The sequence below is a fragment of the Carassius auratus genome, chromosome 15 (genome assembly GCF_003368295.1).
Source record: "Carassius auratus strain Wakin chromosome 15, ASM336829v1, whole genome shotgun sequence".
Lineage (NCBI taxonomy): Eukaryota > Metazoa > Chordata > Actinopteri > Cypriniformes > Cyprinidae > Carassius > Carassius auratus.
The window spans coordinates 4163564-4184433 of NC_039257.1; the positions used below are offsets into that span (position 1 = coordinate 4163564).

At 38.3% G+C, this 20870-nt stretch overlaps 1 protein-coding gene across 1 annotated transcript in view; it reads left to right on the forward strand.

Moving 5' to 3' along the window:
• The window catches only part of LOC113114788 (FRAS1-related extracellular matrix protein 2-like), a 66705-nt gene extending 65079 nt beyond the window's left edge, over positions 1-1626 (forward strand). Inside the window, exons 23-24 of the mRNA XM_026281808.1 lie at positions 67-213; positions 292-1626. Coding sequence (XP_026137593.1) covers positions 67-213; positions 292-783 — 639 coding nt within the window. The 3' untranslated portion in view covers positions 784-1626. The remainder of the gene's footprint in view (positions 1-66; positions 214-291) is intronic.
• Positions 1627-20870: the final 19244 nt, after the last annotated feature.

The window sequence follows — 20870 nt, forward strand, 5'->3', positions numbered from 1 at the left end:
ATATGGAGAACATTCTTGATTATTAGGCAGAATAATGTGCAATTTTAAACTCATTCTGCTTTGCAGGACAAAGCTCAGCCAGAAACTCAGGCGAGAACATTTGGCAGCATTAGTTTCAATGCTTTCCTCGCTGTAGACGATCCTGAGGCGCTGCCGCTGGTGAGGCAGCCAGGCTCTGATGGCTTTAGGTTGGATTCCACAGCTTTGTTTCAGGTAAGAGAGATACAACAGCTGCCAAAATTAAGAAACACTGTGATAATGTTGTGATTCTAACACTATAACACTGTCCAGGTGTCGGTAGGCAGGGAGTGGTACATTCACACCATCTACACTGTCCGGTCCAGAGACAACGCTAATCGAGGCATCGGGAAAAGGAGCCTGGACTATCATTCTGTGACACACAGCCACTCGATTTCCAAAAGGTCAGCCAACCGCGCTCCAGATTTGGCTCAGGATATTGGCACAGAAAATAACCGTGGCACAAACATCTTACATATAGCGCTGGAACGCAGCGCTCAGAAACATCCCAACCTTCATGAGGAATCCCAGGCGGAGGGTATCATACCTAGAGAATTGAATCAAAGGGACTCTAGTGACGACCAGCTTGTCTTGATCATAGGAATCTTGGTAGGTCTTCTCTTCACCATCCTCCTCGTCATTCTCGTCGTTCTGGTGGTGCGGTCTAGACGGAACAAGAACATCACAGAGTCCCCGAAAGGCTCCAGCAGCACAGAGCCCATGATGACACAAGGCCTCAATAGCAATGACAGCTCAGAGGTTTGATTCCCCAACAGTGGACCCTTTTATTCAAATCACTTTTCTTTTGCAAGTGCCTCTTGTTCATTTGCTCGGGCACGCAAGGACACATAGTGAATGGGAGTGGTTGCGCTCTACCTCTCCTCTGGATTTGGTCCCAAAGTGTACTTGAATTTCAAAAGCACTTCTTTTCTCACTGCTTTAATAATTGTAGTAAACTACTACTGCTTGATCGCATTGATATTCATCCAAATGAAAGTTTTACTTTATATCCAAAGGTGCTAGATGAAAGAATGGTATTATGGGAAAGATGATATTGTATAAATACAGGTTGTTTTCAGTCACTGATCATTTTTTTAATGACTTGTTAGTATTATAAGGTTGAAAGAATCTAATTTTAGTCTATACCTGATGGGTGATGCATAAATAGTTTTTTTTTTCACTACTATTGTTTCTACTTTGCAAATGAAATGGACTCTAATACAATAACGTCAAGAACATCAAACGAGTGTTTTTGCTTTAAATCAAGTTTCCAGAAGAGTGAAATAGTTTCAGTTTTGGCACAACAAAAGCACATTAGTATTCTTTTTCTGTATTTTACATTATGGTCACTATCAATTTTGCATGGTTTTATTTTTAGTTTTTATCTAAACTTACTGTGTATAAATGTATTATAGTGTATTATAAGTCAGATAAAGTGTTTGGGGAATGATCAGTGATTTTTGCCATGTAACATTTCTTTGATGTTTCACAGTCAGCCATTTTTTGTTTGTTTGTGGGGGTATTTTTGAGACCGTTGTCATGACTTTTGTACTGTAATGTGATGCTAATTAGCATGGTATCAAATGAACATTAATCAGATAAAAGTGAGCTTTTCTTTGAGATGCCTCAACACGCATACAGTCGTGGCCAAAAGTTTTGAGAATTACATAAATATTGGAAATTGGAAAAGTTGCTGCTTAAGTTTTTATAACAGCAAATTGCATATACTCCAGAATGTTATGAAGAGTGGTCAGATTAATTGCATAGTCCTTCTTTGCCATGAAAATTAACTTCATCCCAAAAAAACCTTTCCACTGCATTTCATTGCTGTCGTTAAAGGACCTGCTGAGATCATTTCAGTAATCGTCTTGTTAACTCAGGTGAGAATGCTGACGAACACAAGGCTGGAGATCATTATGTCAGGCTGATTGGGTTAGAATGGCAGACTTGACATGTTAAAAGAAGGGTGATGCTTGAAATCATTGTTCTTCCATTGTTAACCATGGTGACCTGCAAAGAAACATGTGCAGCCATCATTGCTTTGCATAAAAATGGCTTCACAGGCAAGGATATTGTGGCTACTAAGATTGCACCTAAATCAACAATTTATAGGATCATCAAGAACTTCAAGGAAAGAGGTTAAATTCTTGTAAAGAAGGCTTCAGGGCGTCCAAGAAAGTCCAGCAAGCGCCAGGATCGTCTCCTAAGGAGGATTCAGCTGCGGGATCGGAGTGCCACCAGTGCAGAGCTTGCTCAGGAATGGCAGCAGGCAGGTGTGAGCGCATCTGCACGCACAGTGAGGCCAAGACTTTTGGAAGATGGCCTGGTGTCAAGACGGTCAGCAAAGAAGCCACTTCTCTCCAAAAAAAAACATCAGGGACAGATTGATCTTCTGCAGAAAGTATAGTGAATGGACTGCTGAGGACTGGGGCAAAGTCATATTCTCAGATGAAGCCCCTTTCCAATTGTTTGGGGCATCTGGAAAAAGGCTTGCCCGGAGAAGAAAAGGTGAGCGCTACCATCAGTCCTGTGTCATGCCAACAGTAAAGCATCCTGGCACCATTCATGTGTGGGGTTGCTTCTCATCCAAGGGAGTGGGCTCGCTCACAATTCTGCCCAAAAACACAGCCATGAATAAAGAATGGTACCAAGACACCCTCCAACAGCAACTTCTTCCAACAACCAACAACAGTTTGGTGAAGAACAATGCATTTTCCAGCACGATGGAGCACCGTGCCATAAGGCAAAAGTGACAACTAAGTTGCTCGGGGACCACAATGTTGAAATTTTGGGTCCATGGCCTGGAAACTTCCCAGATCTTAATCCCATTGAGAACTTGTGGTCAATCCTCAAGAGGCAGGTAGACAAACAAAAACCCACTAATTCTGACAAACTCCAAGAAGTGATTATGAAAGAATGGGTTGCTATCAGTCAGGATTTGGCCCAGAAGTTGATTGAGAGCATGCCCAGTCGAATTGCAGAGGTCCTGAAAAAGGGCCAACACTGCAAATACTGACTCTTTGCATAAATGTCATGTAATTGTCGATAAAAGCCTTTGAAACGTATGAAGTGCTTGTAATTATATTTCAGTACATCACAGAAACGACTGAAACAAAAGATCTAAAAGCAGTTTAGCAGCAAACTTTTTGAAAACTAATATTTATGTAATTCTCAAAACTTTTGGCCAGGACTGTACATGCACTAAAACCCTACTGACTAATTGGTCAAACAATGTGACTCTTGGAAGTCTTAAGTATTAATACTTTTTATATAAATTTGTCCAGGAGTATAGAACAGTATATACAATAGATGCAGCTCTATAAAAAAAAAAAAAAAAAACAATAAGAGACCGCTTCAAAATTATCAGTTTCACTGGCTTTCCTATTTATAGGTATGTGGGTAGCACTTTATTTTACAGTCCTGTTCCTCATGTACATACCATGTACATATTATAGTAATTACAATATGTAATAACTAGGTACTAACCCTGAACCTAACCCTACCCATGTAGTTACCTTGTATTACCAGAACTTTCTTAGATAAATACACCAAGTACATGTACTGTAAAATAAAGTGCAACCGGTATGTGACTAATGCCGCGTTCCAGGCAACCAGTAACCCATGTTTTTCCAACCTTAAACCCGTAAGAGTACACTGGAACGGCAGTCAAACCCGTGACTTCCCACCTGTGAACTCGTACTAAATCGATTTACTCCGAGTTCTGACGTCACAGCACGCGAAACACCAATGGCAGCCCCTACACACAGATAATATTGCCTACAGATACGTAAAAAAAAATTAAAACGATTTTAGGACAATGTAACGTTGCAATAAAATTAATAATCTAGCTACAATTCCTTGCACTCAGGTATGAAGGTATTTTTGATTCAAAACAACTGAACACCTGTGGCAGTGTGATTTGTAGTTGTAAAGAAAAGCCACACATGTGTATCAGTAAATTTGAAGTCAAAGAGATAAATGTTTTAAGAGTTGCAAACCTGTAGACTTTTTTTCTCTCCCACAAACACAACACAACAGTTACACCTTCTCAAATTCTTCATTCCAGGTGCACAAATCCTATTCTACAAATCACACATTTAGAAACTCGTACGCTCACATTTTTGAAACAATTGCTGCAGTGAATGTGGTGCAAAACGCATTTACACACCCGCATCAAGAAATGTGAAGTCGTGGAGAAATGTTGAACATCCGCAAATCAATACGTGAATTCATCAAATGAGAGTTGCACACTTGCAGAACATTTTCTCAGAAATGTCTTGTATATTTTTCTAACACAAACACAAAGTACATAACTACAGCTGCTTGAATCTGCTGCGATGAATCTCAAACACTGTTTTTCGCTTTCAAGTGACAAGTTTCGCGCTCTCCCTTTTGCACCGAGATATTTGGTTCAAAAGTGATTTGTGCATCTGTAGAGGTAGTGGGCGGGACTGTTTAGAGATTAGTGAATTTCAGCCAATCAGAAGAGCTACTTTGGCTCGTTGCTGAGTAGGTGGAGGCTTGGGAACTGTAGCCGGTAGATATACGCCCCAAGCAGTTTTACGCCCCTGTTGTTCCTCATGCGTCCAGTAGGGTGTCCAGGAGGCTGCAGACCAATGACCTACTGTAAAATGTATTATTTATGTTTATTTATAAACTGTTTTTATATACAGGAGACTGACTGATATGTGATGTTGTGAATTTATATTAAGTTATATTTAGATATTAACCATATTCAGGCCATTAGACATACAGTACTGTGTAATCATATGGATCCTAAATGAAATATTTGCTGTACAATTCACAATTGCTCGTCATACAGCAACAAAACATGTCCTACACAGCATTTTATGAAGACAAACACAATGTAACCCTTTTCTAAAGGGTCATTTCAAAGAAAGAGACAACATTGTTGTTCAAAAAAGATATTTATTTTTTAACACCATGACTTGGTTATTTCTTAACAGCATGACTCCTGTAGATGACTCTCCTATGGCTTGCCACTCTTCTTTAATTGTTTCTTTATCCTGCTGTCAAAGTGCTCCCACTCACTGATAAAAATAAATAAAAAAGCAAAAGTTGCATAGTGGTATAAACAATTGTTATTTATATATTATGGCAGGATGTCATGTTTCAACATTTTGTCCTTTATAGGATCCTTACAGTAGCTTGCATCAATGACAGGTCCTCGCAGGAATTTCTCCTCAGCCTCCAAGATGGACACATGTTTCACAACAGCAAGAGCACAGATGATGGACTACCAGAGAAAGATTTATCACAGCCCAAATAAACCAGCATCATTTAGCATTTTTATTTTTTATTTTTTTACAACAAAATCAAAAGTGCCTTTTCTATATTAAGAACAAAACTATTATTTTTTAGCAATGGTCTAACATTATGGATAAACTATTTGACATTAAAAACAATGTGAATATGACACCATGAGTCTATGCTCAGCAACGAGCCAAAGTAGCTCTTCTGATTGGCTGAAATTCACTAATCTCAAAACAGTCCCGCCCACTACCTCTACAGATGCACAAATCACTTTTGAACCAAATATCTCGGTGCAAAAGGGAGAGCGCGAAACTTGTCACTTGAAAGCGAAAAACAGTGTTTGAGATTCATCGCAGCAGATTCAAGCAGCTGTAGTTATGTACTTTGTGTTTGTGTTAGAAAAATATACAAGACATTTCTGAGAAAATATTCTGCAAGTGTGCAACTCTCATTTGATGAATTCACGTATTGATTTGCGGATGTTCAACATTTCTCCACGACTTCACATTTCTTGATGCGGGTGTGTAAATGCGTTTTGCACCACATTCACTGCAGCAATTGTTTAAAAAATGTGAGCGTACGAGTTTCTAAATGTGTGATTTGTAGAATAGGATTTGTGCACCTGGAATGAAGAATTTGAGAAGGTGTAACTGTTGTGTTGTGTTTGTGGGAGAGAAAAAAAAGTCTACAGGTTTGCAACTCTTAAAACATTTATCTCTGTGACTTTAAATTTACTGATACACATGTGTGGCTTTTCTTTACAACTACAAATCACACTGCCACAGGTGTTCAGTTGTTTAGAATCAAAAATACCTTCATACTCAGGAAGTTTGGTCAGACTTTTCTGCAACGGTACAAAGTCTTTAATCGTTGTTTGAAATCTGGACTTGCGAGCTCAAAAACCGGCTTGGGACGCAGCATAATGTTGGGTTGTTGGGTGAATCTTTGCCACTCCAGGCACAAAACTTAAAGCAACTCTGCTCTGGTTGTCCGCATTTTAGGGGCTAAATATCACGTTATTGGTATTGCTTCGAACCACGGACATGAAAAACAACCGCAGACTTGGCAACACTGGTTCAGGTGGAGCGGCAGTTACTACACAGAGCCGTAGTCTACCGACAACTTAACAAAAAAAAAAAAAAAAGCTTTCAAAATCGGCAAAGAATCGCCACCGATTTTAACACTAGAACTACCAAGGCAGTCATTTTGACCGTTTTAAAGAATTGCAATGTAATAACTTTGTTGAAATAAAACCCATATAACTACAGTTCCATAACTTTTCTTAAGTTAATGTAAATTTTATTTTAACATTGTTATTTTATTAAAATTACAAAACAAAGGAGTTGAGTATTTCTACCTTGAATGGCCATAGCGGTCAATTTGACCGCACATATTTACAGGCGTTGTATCTCCTCAGCACTTTTTCCTGCCGTTAAAGATGTGCGTAGCTGTTGCCTAGCAACCTTTCTCTGGCAGTTTTGTATGCTTTTGCTAAGCTAAAACTTAGCTTTACCGTCAAAATGGCAACAAGAAAGAAAATGACTGTCACTAAGGTTTTATCCTTGCTTGAGAACATTGATGATACAGAGTCTGATGGAGGAGCAGAGAGCGATGTCTCTCGACACTTTGTCTGACACTGATTCAGAGATAATTCCGGTTCGTAAAACAAACAAAAAAAGGAGTAGTAGTAAATATAACATGACAAAAATGACATTCACTGCTGTCTGGTATGAACAGTCAAAATGACCGCTATTGGCAGTTCTAGTAGTTATAGAATTCCGCTAGTGCTAAAATCGATTTTGTGTAGATTGTCAGTGAATTACGGCTCTGTGTAGTAAATGCCAACCAATGTTGCCAAGTCTGTGGCTGTTTTTCATGTCCGCGGGTCGAAGGGACCCCGGTACAATAACATGATATTTAGCCCCTAAAATGAGAACTTTACCAAGGCAACCATGCCATAAAACTTACATTTTAATCCTGGAAAGTAGGGATGCACCGAAATGAAAATTCTTGGCCGATACCGAAAACCGAAAAAGAGAAAACCAAGGCCGAAAACCGAAACCGAAACACCGAAAGAAATTATGCCAATTATTAGTACCATTGCATTTATTGCTATGACCGTGTACTAACTTTACTAAAATTAAGACATTGCAATTGCATAAATTAACATTAAAGTTTCAAAGATAATTACAATTACATAACTTATTTAAAAAAATAAAATAAAAATACATAATTACAAATGATGCAAATATTTATTAAGCACATTGCAACAATGCACAGTATAAATTAAAATTCAAACCAAAAATGTATCCCACTCATGAGTATATTTAATGATAATGTACAGGCCTACTGGCCTGCAGAAAGGTTTTAAAATGAACAGTTCTCTCATAAAAACAAAGTGCATTTAGGTGAAGTGCATTTGAAATTGTTCTGCATTACTTCTCCAGTATAGGCAAGAGGGTTGTCACTTCTGGGGATGGGGACTTCACAGCGATATAAAAACACCCGTGCCTCGTTTTGATATTTAAACATAAATGTAAGGAATTATTATTATTAAACGTGCAGTACATTATGTAACGTTACGTTACTCATGTTTATTTAACGAAGCCTTTTTGAAAATCGATCAGTTTTAAAATTGTGGGGAGTCTCCAAAAATAAATAAATGTATGAGAAACACATCCCGCAGCACAGCCACCTGAGCCCAACTTCAGTCTACTCATCACCTTGGCTTTAACTGCGTTTGTAGATGGCACCGCAGCCATACCGATATACACAACACAGACCGGAAGTTAACTTAGGTCCAGGCGCGTGCGCCCGTTGAAACCGTCTATAGCTTCTTATCGCCCGCTGTAATCTCAAACAAACTGCTGAAAAACAGTGAGTGACACCAATAAATATGACCCCACAATTACCGTATACATAATATGCAGGGCTGCCAACTCATGAGTTAAACTTAAGAGTGAGAGTTCCCACAAATTGGGTGGAGTGTTTTACTGTGGTTGTTTTGTTATTAAACAAGTGTTATTAAATTACGGGCATACTTCATAGTTAAAGTCACAGAGACTGGTACTGTTTTTAATTATAATATTATGCAATGCTGCAAAACAAATGCTTTTTCACCACAACAAGAATAGCAGTACATGGTAAGAGAACAACAAGATTGACAAGTCATTACTTGTTTGCAACAAATAATTGCAAAATTATAATCAAAATATTTTTCTATAAATCTATCAGTATGCATTTCCATTGCTTAATGCAGTCTATTTATCAAATTATATTTATAACCATTAAAAGCTGTTACATCATTGCAATCTCACAAAGTTATGTCTAACTTGAATGCCTCTGATTGGCCATTGCTTTCATGAAATTAAACATATGTCTGTGATGGTCTTCATCGTACAGGGCTAAAAAACATGTTTGTCTCTCAGGCACTAGGTTGCATTTTAGGTTGTAAAATTGCGGGTGCTACAGACAAAATAAGTCCACAAATCACTCGGTAAAACCCGGCCGAAACTGGAGTGTATAAACGAAGACAACATTTTTAGCAATTAGCAAACTGAGATTGTAAGATCTGTAAAATATGAGTTTTGACTATGGAATTAGCTGAAACACATTTCCCAACATCTCTGTACTGTACTTTTCTCGGTTAAAGTCTTAACCATCATACAAATATTTTCATTTCCAAGAGAACAATTTTTTGATGATGCTCTTCTCTCCATTGAGATGCACAGCCACCTGAGCCTCACCGACCCACAGCAGGAGGAAACGCACAGAGTAGGAGCCGTTGAGCAGGTCCAGCACCTCCCCAAACACACTGGCCTGTGACAGAGGAACATTCTCAATACAACTCTCTCTCTCTCTGATCCAGATGCAGAGTTTAAAGACAACAGACCAGTAGTTCAAGAATCTACACAGAATCTTGTAGATTACAATCTGCAACTAGATGGATGTACTGTTACTTCCTCTACAGTCAGAAATCTGGGTGTTATATTAGACAGCAATTTTGACTTTTGAAAGGCATTTCCAATGTTACAAAAACTGCATTGTTCCATCTTAGAAACATTGCCAAGCTACGAAACATGTTATCTGTTTCTGATGCAGAAAAGCTAGTTCATGCATTCATGACCTCTAGACTGGACTATTGTAATGTACTTCTAGGTGGTTGTCCTGCTTCGTCAATAAACAAGCAACAGGTAGTCCAAAATGCAGCAGCTAGAGTCCTTACGAGGTCAAGAAAATATGATCATATTACCCCAATTTTACAGTGTCTGCACTGGCTACCTATTAAGTTCCGTATCAGTTACAAATTATCATTACTTACCTATAAGGCCCTAAATGGTTTAGCTCCAGCGTACCTAACTAGCCTTCTACCACGCTACAACCCATCACGCACCCTAAGGTCACAAAACGCTGGACTTTTGGTAGTTCCTAGGATAGCAAAGTCCACTAAAGGAGGTAGGGCTTTTTCACAGTTGGCTCCCAAACTCTGGAATAGCCTTCCTGATAATGTTCGGGGTTCAGACACACTCTCTGTTTAAATCTAGATTAAAAACACATCTTTCACCAAGCATTCGAATAATGCATCTTAAACTGAGTGTAGTTGCATCTGATCAAGTGTGCATCTTTATTCATTAGCTTGGGTTAAACTAATTTTAGATTGTTGGATCAGCAGCTATGCTAATGATGTCTATTTTGTTTCTATGTTTTGCCACGGGATTTACATCCCGGGGTAGCTAGGATTTACACAAGCTCCAGTCTGGATCCAGAACACCTGAGAAGAGATGATGCTGACCCTCAGAGGACCTCAGATGATGCTAACCCTGAATCAACAAACAGAACTAACAAATATTGCTACAAGTGTAACTGCATCATATAACAATTATTAATATTAATAATGTTCATCGTCTAGCTGACTACGTCTTGTAATAATTTTTTCTAAAAATCCTGTCAAACGTGCACAAACTGACAGTCACCACCATAAGCTACTAAATATTGTAGAAACATAAATTTCTGTAAAGTTGCTTTGTAACGATTCGTATTGTAAAGCGCTATACAAATAAACTTGAATTGAAGTAAAATAACGTTTACAGTCACTGACCTTAGTTTTAGACCAGAACAGCTTGGCTTGAAAAAAGTGGCCTCCATAACTCTTGTATTTATTCTCAATGTCCTTTGCGTGCACCGTAAAGTTAAGTTAAATTCTCTTCCAATTTGGGAGCTGTCTTCAGGTTCGCTATGATGAATTTAGTGTGAGCTGGACTAGCACTTATGGACACATTTGTGATTGATCTTTCTGGCTCTGCCCATTTAACAGCCTGCTGTAACCTGGAGTAGGCATCTGCACTAATTCCTAATTCAGAATAAAAAGAGCTTGTGTGTCTGAAAACTGATTCCTGAATTGATTTCTGCAGAAGAGCTGGAGTTTGAAGAGCTAGTGTTCTACTGCGTGCAGAGACAAAAAGCTGGGTGGAGGGCGTTTCTCTCTTTTGTTTCATCATACAAGACCATAAAACTTACAAAAATAAAGTAAATCGTTATCATCTTGCTTGTTTGGTGGTTACTGAACTAACATGGATATCTTCTAAAAGAACTGCATTTCAATAATAAAAAAAAAAAATTGAAACGTTATCTAGTCACTTTTGTTTTTTTTGCATACAAAAAAATTTCACTGCTTCATAATGTAACAGTTGAACCACTGATGGCAGATGAAATATTGTGACAATGGTTTTCATACTCTCTGGACTTTAACAGTCTAATTTACAATATTTGGCAATCTATGGGGCAGTCACAATAAGCCTCCCAGTTTACCTCCAAAATCTCTTAAATTGAATTCCAAAGATGAACAAAGCTTTTATGGGTTTGGAACGACATGGTGGTAAGTGATCAATGACAAAACTCAAATTTTAGGGTGGAGTATCCCTTTAAGTAAAGAGTGCCTGAGAAAAATGAGCTGTCCCGATCCAGTATCTGTGGTCAGATGAGATGCAAACAAGCTTGATGTCAGTGCCATTTTTTCATTTTCATAACATGTTATGAAATAAAAAGTATATTTCCTCAGAAAAATTAACTACCCAGCCAGATGTTATAACGTACTCATAGCGCACACTCCGATAGCACGTGTGAATGTGGTGTCGTGCTATGTATATATATATATATTTTTTTTTTAATTATTATTATTAACTGAGCTAATCAGAGTATGTTAGTTAATATAAGAATAAACAAACATGCCATTTTTCATGAATATTTCATTTAATATTAATTACGAAAGCTCAGACAATGAAGATGCAGGAGAATCATTAACAGGCCAAACAAGTGCAGCCATTACACACCCCGATTTGGACTCGCATTTATAGCCAATTATTTATAGCCAATTATATGAACCTAGTGAAATGAACCAAGAGAAGACATTACCGTCAGCCGCGAGAGGGCGCTCTATGCTGCTCAGTGCTCCTGTAGCCTACCAAAGAAAGCATAGAGCTCCCTCTCATGGCTGTAGACAGTAATGTCTTCTCTTGGTTCATTTCACTCGGTTCATGTCAAATTAATTTTGATAAATAAGTCGCACCTGCCGATAAGTCACAGGACCAGCCAAACTATGAAAAAAAAGTGCGACTTCTAGTCCGGAAAACAAGGTACTTGAGTCTTCGATCGGCATCGAACCAACACTATTGAACCTCCGCTTAGCGGTGCATGGAATTGAATGCAAGACCCTGAGTTTATGTCCGCTAACAACATTTTTAAAGGAGTTTTCAAACATATTCGATGATCCGGTACAGTCAGAACATCACATTACCCTCCGATTTCATCAGAAGACCAGCAAATACTGAAGTGGTCTGCTCCACTTGACCCTGCAACCTGAAAGGATTATTATACAAGGTGTGGTATGACATAGTTACACTTTGCACGAAGAGGGAATCGACAACTTATGCCAGACTTGTTTGAACTAAAGAGATAAAAGGTACAAAATTTATTACGTTGACATGTAACCCTCTGAGGTCAAGGCGGGTTTTGAGGGCCTGGAGAAGTTTTGACATGCCCTGACTTTTGTGCTTTTTTCAGTTGCTTATAAACATACACATGGCTAAAGTCTGAAAACACTGTATTCAGTACAAACTGGGCTACAATAATATATAAAGGAAATGAAAACCCACTGGAGGTCAACAGGGAAAATCAGAGGGGCGCTTTGAAGAAGCCACATGTACCCAGTTTCTTCACTAGAGAAATCTCTGCAAACTCCCACCTGACGCAAAAAACTATCTGCAACGTGAGAAGAAATTTGAAGATAATGTCAAGATATGATAAAGCACTGTTCCTTTGGGCATTAATCAGCTGTCAAATGCTACAGAGAATGTGCAAAGAAGCTGGGTTGCGATCGTCCTACACCATCACTAAACAGAAAATGCTGGAGTGCAGTACCAGCATCAGATCAATCAGAAACCACACCAGGAAAAAAAAAATAAAGGACTTTCTCTGAATAACGAATTTAGCAGGAAGCATGATAGCTATACGACAACGTACAAATAAATGTGAACAGTTCATCCGAGAACCACTACTCACTGTAAATCAGAAATGTAATAGATTGAGCAAACTGTAATTGTTTAATGAAAAACAAAAATAATTTTTATTATAATGACTGACTTTTTAAAAGATAAACCTGACTTTGAGAGGAAAAACAAAAACCTTAGGAACAAAAAATGTATATAAATATATCTGATGTTATGAAATGCTGATTACTTTTGAGGGAAAAATATCAGTTGTTTAACTAGCCTTTTTGTATACGTTAATGTTGCAGAAGATGCTGGAAATTAATTTCTTATAATTGCATACAATAGTTTGACTAAACTAGTAAAAATGTTGTCAAGTTAGACCTATAAATCAGTATAAACTCATACATATTAGTCTAGCATCGCGGTCTCTCGCTCTCATTCAGATGCTTGTCTTGCCACATTGTTTCTCTTATAACTTCATAAATAAACCAGACTGAAGCTGGTTTATATCATATTGTATCAAGACATGCCCTTGATACAAATTCTAAAAGTGATAGCTCATATAAGGTAAAGGGCTTGGGGCTTGATAAACACGTGAAAACGTGGGCCCCAACAAGGCCAAACCACTTGTGATGTTAATGTATGAAGGTAAATCAGTTGCAAAACTCGAGAGGTTGTAAGCAGTGTTGGGGCTAGTTACTCAAAAAAGTAATATATTACATATTACATATTACTCTCAAAAATAGTAATGCCTTACTTTACTTTATTACTCCCTGGAGAAAGTAACTAGTTATATTACTAGTTATATTACTAGTTACATCTTTTTTTCTTAATTACTCTATGATTGCCTGAGATGCATCAGATGGAGGGAGAACATACAAAGGAGGAGTGTTCTTTAGGGTCTTTATCAGTGGCGGCTCCTGCCAATTCTCTCAGGGGGGGCAAATGTTTGCTCTATTAATGAGGATAGGTCACCCATTCAATTGATAAATTAACGGGTAGTTAAAGATGTAAAGGGAACAGAACTACTGTAGTATTAATTAAAAATAAACTGACATTAGGAATCAATCTCTTGCACTCCTTATTTTTCTATATCCGTGTTAACACTATTCAGCAGCATATGAAGACTAACACCAGGATGTGGTTTTTCCAAAAAATACTTTTTACTTTTCGATTTCAGTTTAATAAGAAATAATTGAAGTCACATAAATCACTGTTTACACAACTCACTTATATTACTGCTCGTCAGTACACCTGTTCTCTAATCAGCGGTTAATTCCATCAGGTGCGTGATTTCACATAGAGCAGCTGTTACTACACAGAGCCGTTATTAACTGAGAAGATGCGCAAATCCACGTTCATTTTCAGCGTTTATTGGCACGGTTGTATGAACATATGGTTCACGCACCTGATGGAATAAACCGCTTTAGAGAACCGGCTTTACTGAGATGCGCATTAACGAGCGGCCGATCGTGATCGGAACACTCCTACAAAATAATTACTGAATCTCCACCCGTCGAAACTAGCTTTCTGTTGCTGGGAACCTTCCTCTGAAAAAGAGCTTGCCGTTGTTGACGCTTCCATTTTTCCCCATCTGTCTGAGCGTGCCGCTCTGTCTGCTGCCGGCTGTCGACCAATCAGTGATGGTAAATGATACCTCGTGCCAAACCCAGACCAATCACTGTTCCATTCACGCCCTCCTTCCCTTCCCTTCTGTTCTCTGTGTTGTGTGCCTTGTGTATGATGAAGGTGCTACTGGCAAATGTAACGCAAGTAACTAGCTTGGGAAAACTGTAATAATATTACCATTTTCAGACGAGTAATGCCTTACACTACTAGTTACTGAAAAAAGTAATATTATTACAGTAACGCGTTACTTTGTAACGCGTTACACCCAACACTGGTTGTAAGTTGGAATTTGAGAACTTGTCATATTAATATTTGTATTTGTAAATTGAAATTTACACTCACGACCCTGATGTGAAAAGCTGAATCTTTCGATTTGCACACACAGACAATGATCAAAACACCCCTGTTTAAAGCTGAACTTGCAGATTAAAAGTTACAAATGTGTAAAATGTCATTCACATGTACAAAATGACAGACACAAATGTGTGTATTTTGCACTTTACTTCAGTTTCGCTGTACAACCTCAAGTCGGCGCTTACAACCTCTCAGATCTGGCAGTACAAGTTCAATTCCTGGCGCTTTGACTTTTGCTACTCTTTTTGCGATACTCCTGTTGCAAAACTGACTTGTGCACTTGTAAACGCAGACGCGAGAGAACACGGGGAGGGGAGGGGGGTTGGTATGAAGGTATTTTTGATTCAAAACAACTGAACACCTGTGACAGTGCGATTTGTAGTTGTAAAGAAAAGCCACACATGTGTATCAGTAAATTTGAAGTCACAGAGATAAATGTTTTAAGAGTTGCAAACCTGTAGACTTTTTTTCTCTCCCACAAACATAACACAACAGTTACACCTTCTCAAATTCTTCATTGCAGGTGCACAAATCCTATTCTACAAATCACACATTTAAAAACTCATACGCTCACATTTTTGAAACAATTGCTGCAGTGAATGTGGTGCAAAACGCATTTACACGCCCGCATCAAGAAATGTGAAGTCGTGGAGAAATGTTGAACATCCGCAAATCAATACGTGAATTCATCCAATGAGAGTTGCACACTTGTAGAATATTTTCTCAGAAATGTCTTGTATATTTTTCTAACACAAACACAAAGTACATAACTACATCTGCTTGAATCTGCTGCGATGAATCTCAAACAATGTTTTTCGCTTTCAAGTGACAAGTTTCGCGCTCTCCCTTTTGCACCGAGATATTTGGTTCAAAAGTGATTTGTGCATCTGTAGAGGTAGTGGGCGGGACTGTTTAGAGATTAGAGAATTTCAGCCAATCACAAGAGCTACTTTGGCTCGTTGCTGAGCATAGACTCATGGGGCCCTATCTTGCACCCAGCGCAATTGACTTTGTACACCGACGCATGTGTCATTCCTATTTTGCACCTGCGCAAAGCGCGCTTTTCCCTCCACAGAAGCACGTCGCTAAACTAGTGAATGAACTTGCGCTCCCTGGGCGGTTCAGCGCAAAAAAGGAGGCGTGTTCCGGCGCAAACAATCCCTGGTGCTATTTTGCTGTTCCATTAAACAATTGCGCCACTGACCAGAAAAAACCTAGTCTAAAGTCAGTGGCGCGTTGCGCGTTGTTCCTTATGCTATTTTAAGGGCGCATGCTTGACCATAATGTATAGCGTGCACAACGCGCATACACTTTGCTCATGTAATCTACACAGATGCAACAGTTATTTTTGCAAATCATAAATTGTTACACTAAAAAAATATTAACACTTGAGATGACGGAAATCATTGTGGTGTGCCACGAAGAAATAATAGGCATAAATCTAGCTTTGAAATTATTCAGGCTAATTGTAGTAATTAAGGATCAGACATGTTTGAGGTCATATATGTATATAAGGACATCTGACAAATTGGTTTGTCCGTCAGGAACCAGGAAAAAAAATCGATGAAACAATTGTGGCTATTTCCTCCCATGCCTGTTTAACCGACGCTATTTTGGGTGGGTTTCTCCCATCCCCATACAACACAACTTCTCTGTCTTTCACTGCTCTTACAAGAACATCAGTCTCCTCGGCTGTGAACCGCTCCTGGCGTGCGCCTGGTAAATACGCCATAATAATAGCAATCCATAATGGAACTTGCGCACCTGCTTTTAAAGGGAATGTTGGATGACGCTCTGATTGGTTTATTTCACGTTACGCCCAAACCACACCTATGAATAATGAAGCTACTTCAGACCAACCCATTTTAGATTTGCGCCGGGCGCAAGAGCCATTTATCCCGCCGGGAAAATAGCAACAGCGCCGAGACCCGCCCACAAAGTTACTTGCGCTTCGCGCTTTGACACTTGCGTTTCAGATCGTTAAAATAGGGCCCATGGTGTCATATTCACATTGTTTTTAATGTCAAATAGTTTATCCATAATGTTAGACCATTGCTAAAAAAGAATAGTTTGTGCTTAATATAGAAAAGGCACTTTTGATTTTGTTGTAAAAAAATAAAAAATAAATATGCCAAATGATGCTGGTTTATTTGGGCTGTGATAAATCTTTCTCTGGTAGTCCATCATCTGTGCTCTTGCTGTTGTGAAACATGTGTCCATCTTGGAGGCTGAGGAGAAATTCCTTCGAGGACCTGTCATTGATGCAAGCTACTGTAAGGATCCTATAAAGAACAAAATGTTGAAACATGACATCCTGCCATAATATATAAATAACAATTGTTTATACCACTATGCAACTTTTGCTTTTTTATTTATTTTTATCAGTGAGTGGGATCACTTTGACAGCAGGATAAAGAAACAATTAAAGAAGAGTGGCAAGCCATAGGAGAGTCATCTACAGGAGTCATGCTGTTAAGAAATAACCAAGTCATGGTGTTAATAAATAAATATTTTTTTTGAACAACAATGTTGTCTCTTTCTTTGAAATGACCCTTGGAACTTTAGAAAAGGGTTAAATTGTGTTTGTCTTCATAAAATGCTGTGTAGGACATGTTTTGTTGCTGTATGACGAGCAATTGTGAATTGTACAGCAAATATTTCATTTAGGATCCATATGATTACACAGTACTGTATGTCTAATGGCCTGAATATGGTTAATATCTAAATATAACTTAATATAAATTCACAACATCACATATCAGTCAGTCTCCTGTATATAAAAACAGTTTATAAATAAACATAAATAATACATTTTACAGTAGGTCATTGGTCTGCAGCCTCCTGGACACCCTACTGGACGCATGCGGAACAACAGGGGCGTAAAACTGCTTGGGGCGTATATCTACCGGCTACAGTTCCCAAGCCTCCACCTACTCAGCAACGAGCCAAAGTAGCTCTTCTGATTGGCTGAAATTCACTAATCTCTAAACAGTCCCGCCCACTACCTCTACAGATGCACAAATCACTTTTGAACCAAATATCTCGGTGCAAAAGGGAGAGCACGAAACTTGTCACTTGAAAGTGAAAGGTGTTTGAGATTCATCGCTGCAGATTCAAGCAAATGTAGTTATGTACTTTGTGTTTGTGTTAGAAAAATATACAAGACATTTCTGAGAAAATATTCTACAAGTGTGCAACTCATTTGATGAATTCACGTATTGATTTGCGGATGTTCAACATTTCTCCACGACTTCACATTTCTTGATGCGGGTGTGTAAATGCGTTTTGCACCACATTCACTGCAGCAATTGTTTCAAAAATGTGAGCGTACGAGTTTCTAAATGTGTGATTTGTAGAATAGGATTTGTGCACCTGGAATGAAGAATTTGAGAAGGTGTAACTGTTGTGTTGTGTTTGTGGGAGAGAAAAAAAGTCTACAGGTTTGCAACTCTTAAAACATTTATCTCTGTGACTTCAAATTTACTGATACACATGTGTGGCTTTTCTTTACAACTACAAATCACACTATCACAGGTGTTCAGTTGTTTTGAATCAAAAATACCTTCATAGGTTGGGGGGTGATTGAATCCGTTTTATTGGTCGATGCCTGACCAATGAACAACGCCAGCCAGTGCGACTTGTCATGCTGAAAAAAAAACATTTTTATGCATATGTATGCTTCATTTTTAAAACACTTGGACAATATTTTCATTAAATATCCTGACGGGATTTTATATTGCACTAAAAAAAAAAATTCGTTTATTGGTTGGAGCCAATGAAATGGGACGTTTTTATGTATGCGATGACGTCACTTCATAGAGCAGATCGCGCCGTTTGGCGGTCAATGTAGCAGTCTGTCATCACGATGGAGGCATCAAACAATCCCAGGGTAGGTTTTTATTTTTAATAAATTAAGACGGTTTCAAAAATCAAATCATTATTATGTTTTCCTTGACTGATATGTTTCACTGATGACGACTACCATCCACACAAAAATAACTTTTTGCCATTTGTTTAAATGTGGGTGTAAAGCCAAAGTGACAGACGTGTGTAAAGCCGTTGTAATAAATGGTTCAACAACAATTCCTGCAAGATGATATGAATATATCAATATATCTGCAAGTTCAGCTTTAAAACAGGGGTGTTTTGATCATTGTCTGTGTGTGCAAATCGAAAGATTCAGCTTTTCACATCAGGGTCGTGAGTGTAAATTTCAATTTACAAATACAAATATTAATATGACAAGTTCTCAAATTCCAACTTACAACCTCTCGAGTTTTGCAACTGATTTACCTTCATATTAATGCTCTGAAATTTAAATATTGTTTGTGATATTACAGTTGTGTGGAAGGACAAACTGTAAACCCTTTTCACACCGGATGACAGTGAAAAGTAGTGTGTGCGCATTTCTTTGAGACTCTTTTGGCTCCATACAAGTCTGCTTTATGGTCAATTCTTCTACGTGTACAGTACATAGACAACTGAAACTGCGTTACTTTCAGACCTTTGGTGCATACAGCTAACACTAACAGTTGAACATTAAAGACATAAAATATAAAAAAGGACAACTATACAAATACACAAATGTAAGAAGGATAATAAATCATATGATAAATGTACATATTAAAGCTCACCAAAATCTACATTGAGACACTTTTAGTGCACTAGAGATCAGTTTCATTACAAAAAGTTACAGAAATAAAATATATTAAAAAAAATAATAATTAAGTTACTTATTTTAAATAAAAAAAAGCATTTCAATTAAGATAAATCATTAAATGCAAAAAGTCTGGCTGTGCTTTTTTTGTACCCTTTAAAGCACACCCCTGTTCCCATAAACTCACATCATGTTTTATTAAAAATGTAAAAAGGAGATCAAACAGGTTTTATATTTTCAGCCAAAACACAATTTTAATTTGTCCTGTGTAGGGCTGTGCGATTAATCGAAATCGAATCAATCGCGATTTGAGACGTTGCGATTTGCTAATCGCCAAAGCCTGCGATGTGGACACGATCTTACTCTGCTCCGGAGCATATGCATGCAGGACTGTCAGTCTTCATCCGTTTAAAAAAATAAAAAAAATAAAAAATTAAAACTAAAAGAAAAACGTTATGTAACTTAAGCTTTGAAAAGACAACGAAAAAAAAACACTAACAAGAGCTGCGTCACAATGAAGAGCATATCTTATTGCATGTTCGCTATTCCCTGTGTCTCTGAATGCCTCATACTCGCTCCTCTCTTCCCCACGCGGCGCGAATCCCGCGTCACGGACGAGTTGTTGCCGCACTCACGCAGCCCGTTTCGTATGGTTATATTCGCGCGCGCGCACTGCACCGCAAATCTCCACGAGCGCATTTGGCTATGGAAGGCCATGAGGGTCAAATACACGTTAGTTTTAACACGTCAACAACACGTTAAACGTGTTAAACGTGTAGTATGGAATTTTTGGAATTTTTGGCCACCAGGGGTCACTCAATCAAAATAATAACATAAGACGTACTTTGACGACGTCGGGAAAAAGCCTAAGGCTCATGGGTGTTGTTGTTCAGTGGAACACGCGCTCTATCGCTCCCTGTCATTCCTCACTCATTCTAACTTAGTATTTTGACAATCATGTCTTTTCCAACGGAGAGATATAGACTGTTTCAACGGCAACAACATAAACAAACGTTACTGCGCATGAGCGCTTTTGTGACAACAGTAAAGTCCCTCTAGAGAAGATATTTTTTGATAACAAACAAAATGTTTGCTGCGTGGATCATGTGGACTTAATGAAAATGCAAATTCATTATTTGCCAACAGGAGATGTTTTAAAGCATAGACATAAAGCGCGAGAAATAGAGGTTTCCCCAGTAACAGCTGTAAACGAAGCAGAGCTGGTACGCTCATACGCTGCTATCAGGCATATAACACGCAAGTCTTCCTTCAAAAATACAGCGACATAAAAACACCTGTGCCTCGCTTTGATATTTAAACATATAAATGTAAGGAATTATTATTATTTAACGTGCAGTACGTAACGTTACTCAATGAAGCCTTTTTGAAAAAAGATCAGTTTTAAAATTGTGGCGAGTCTCCAAAAATAAATAAATGTATGGGAAACACAT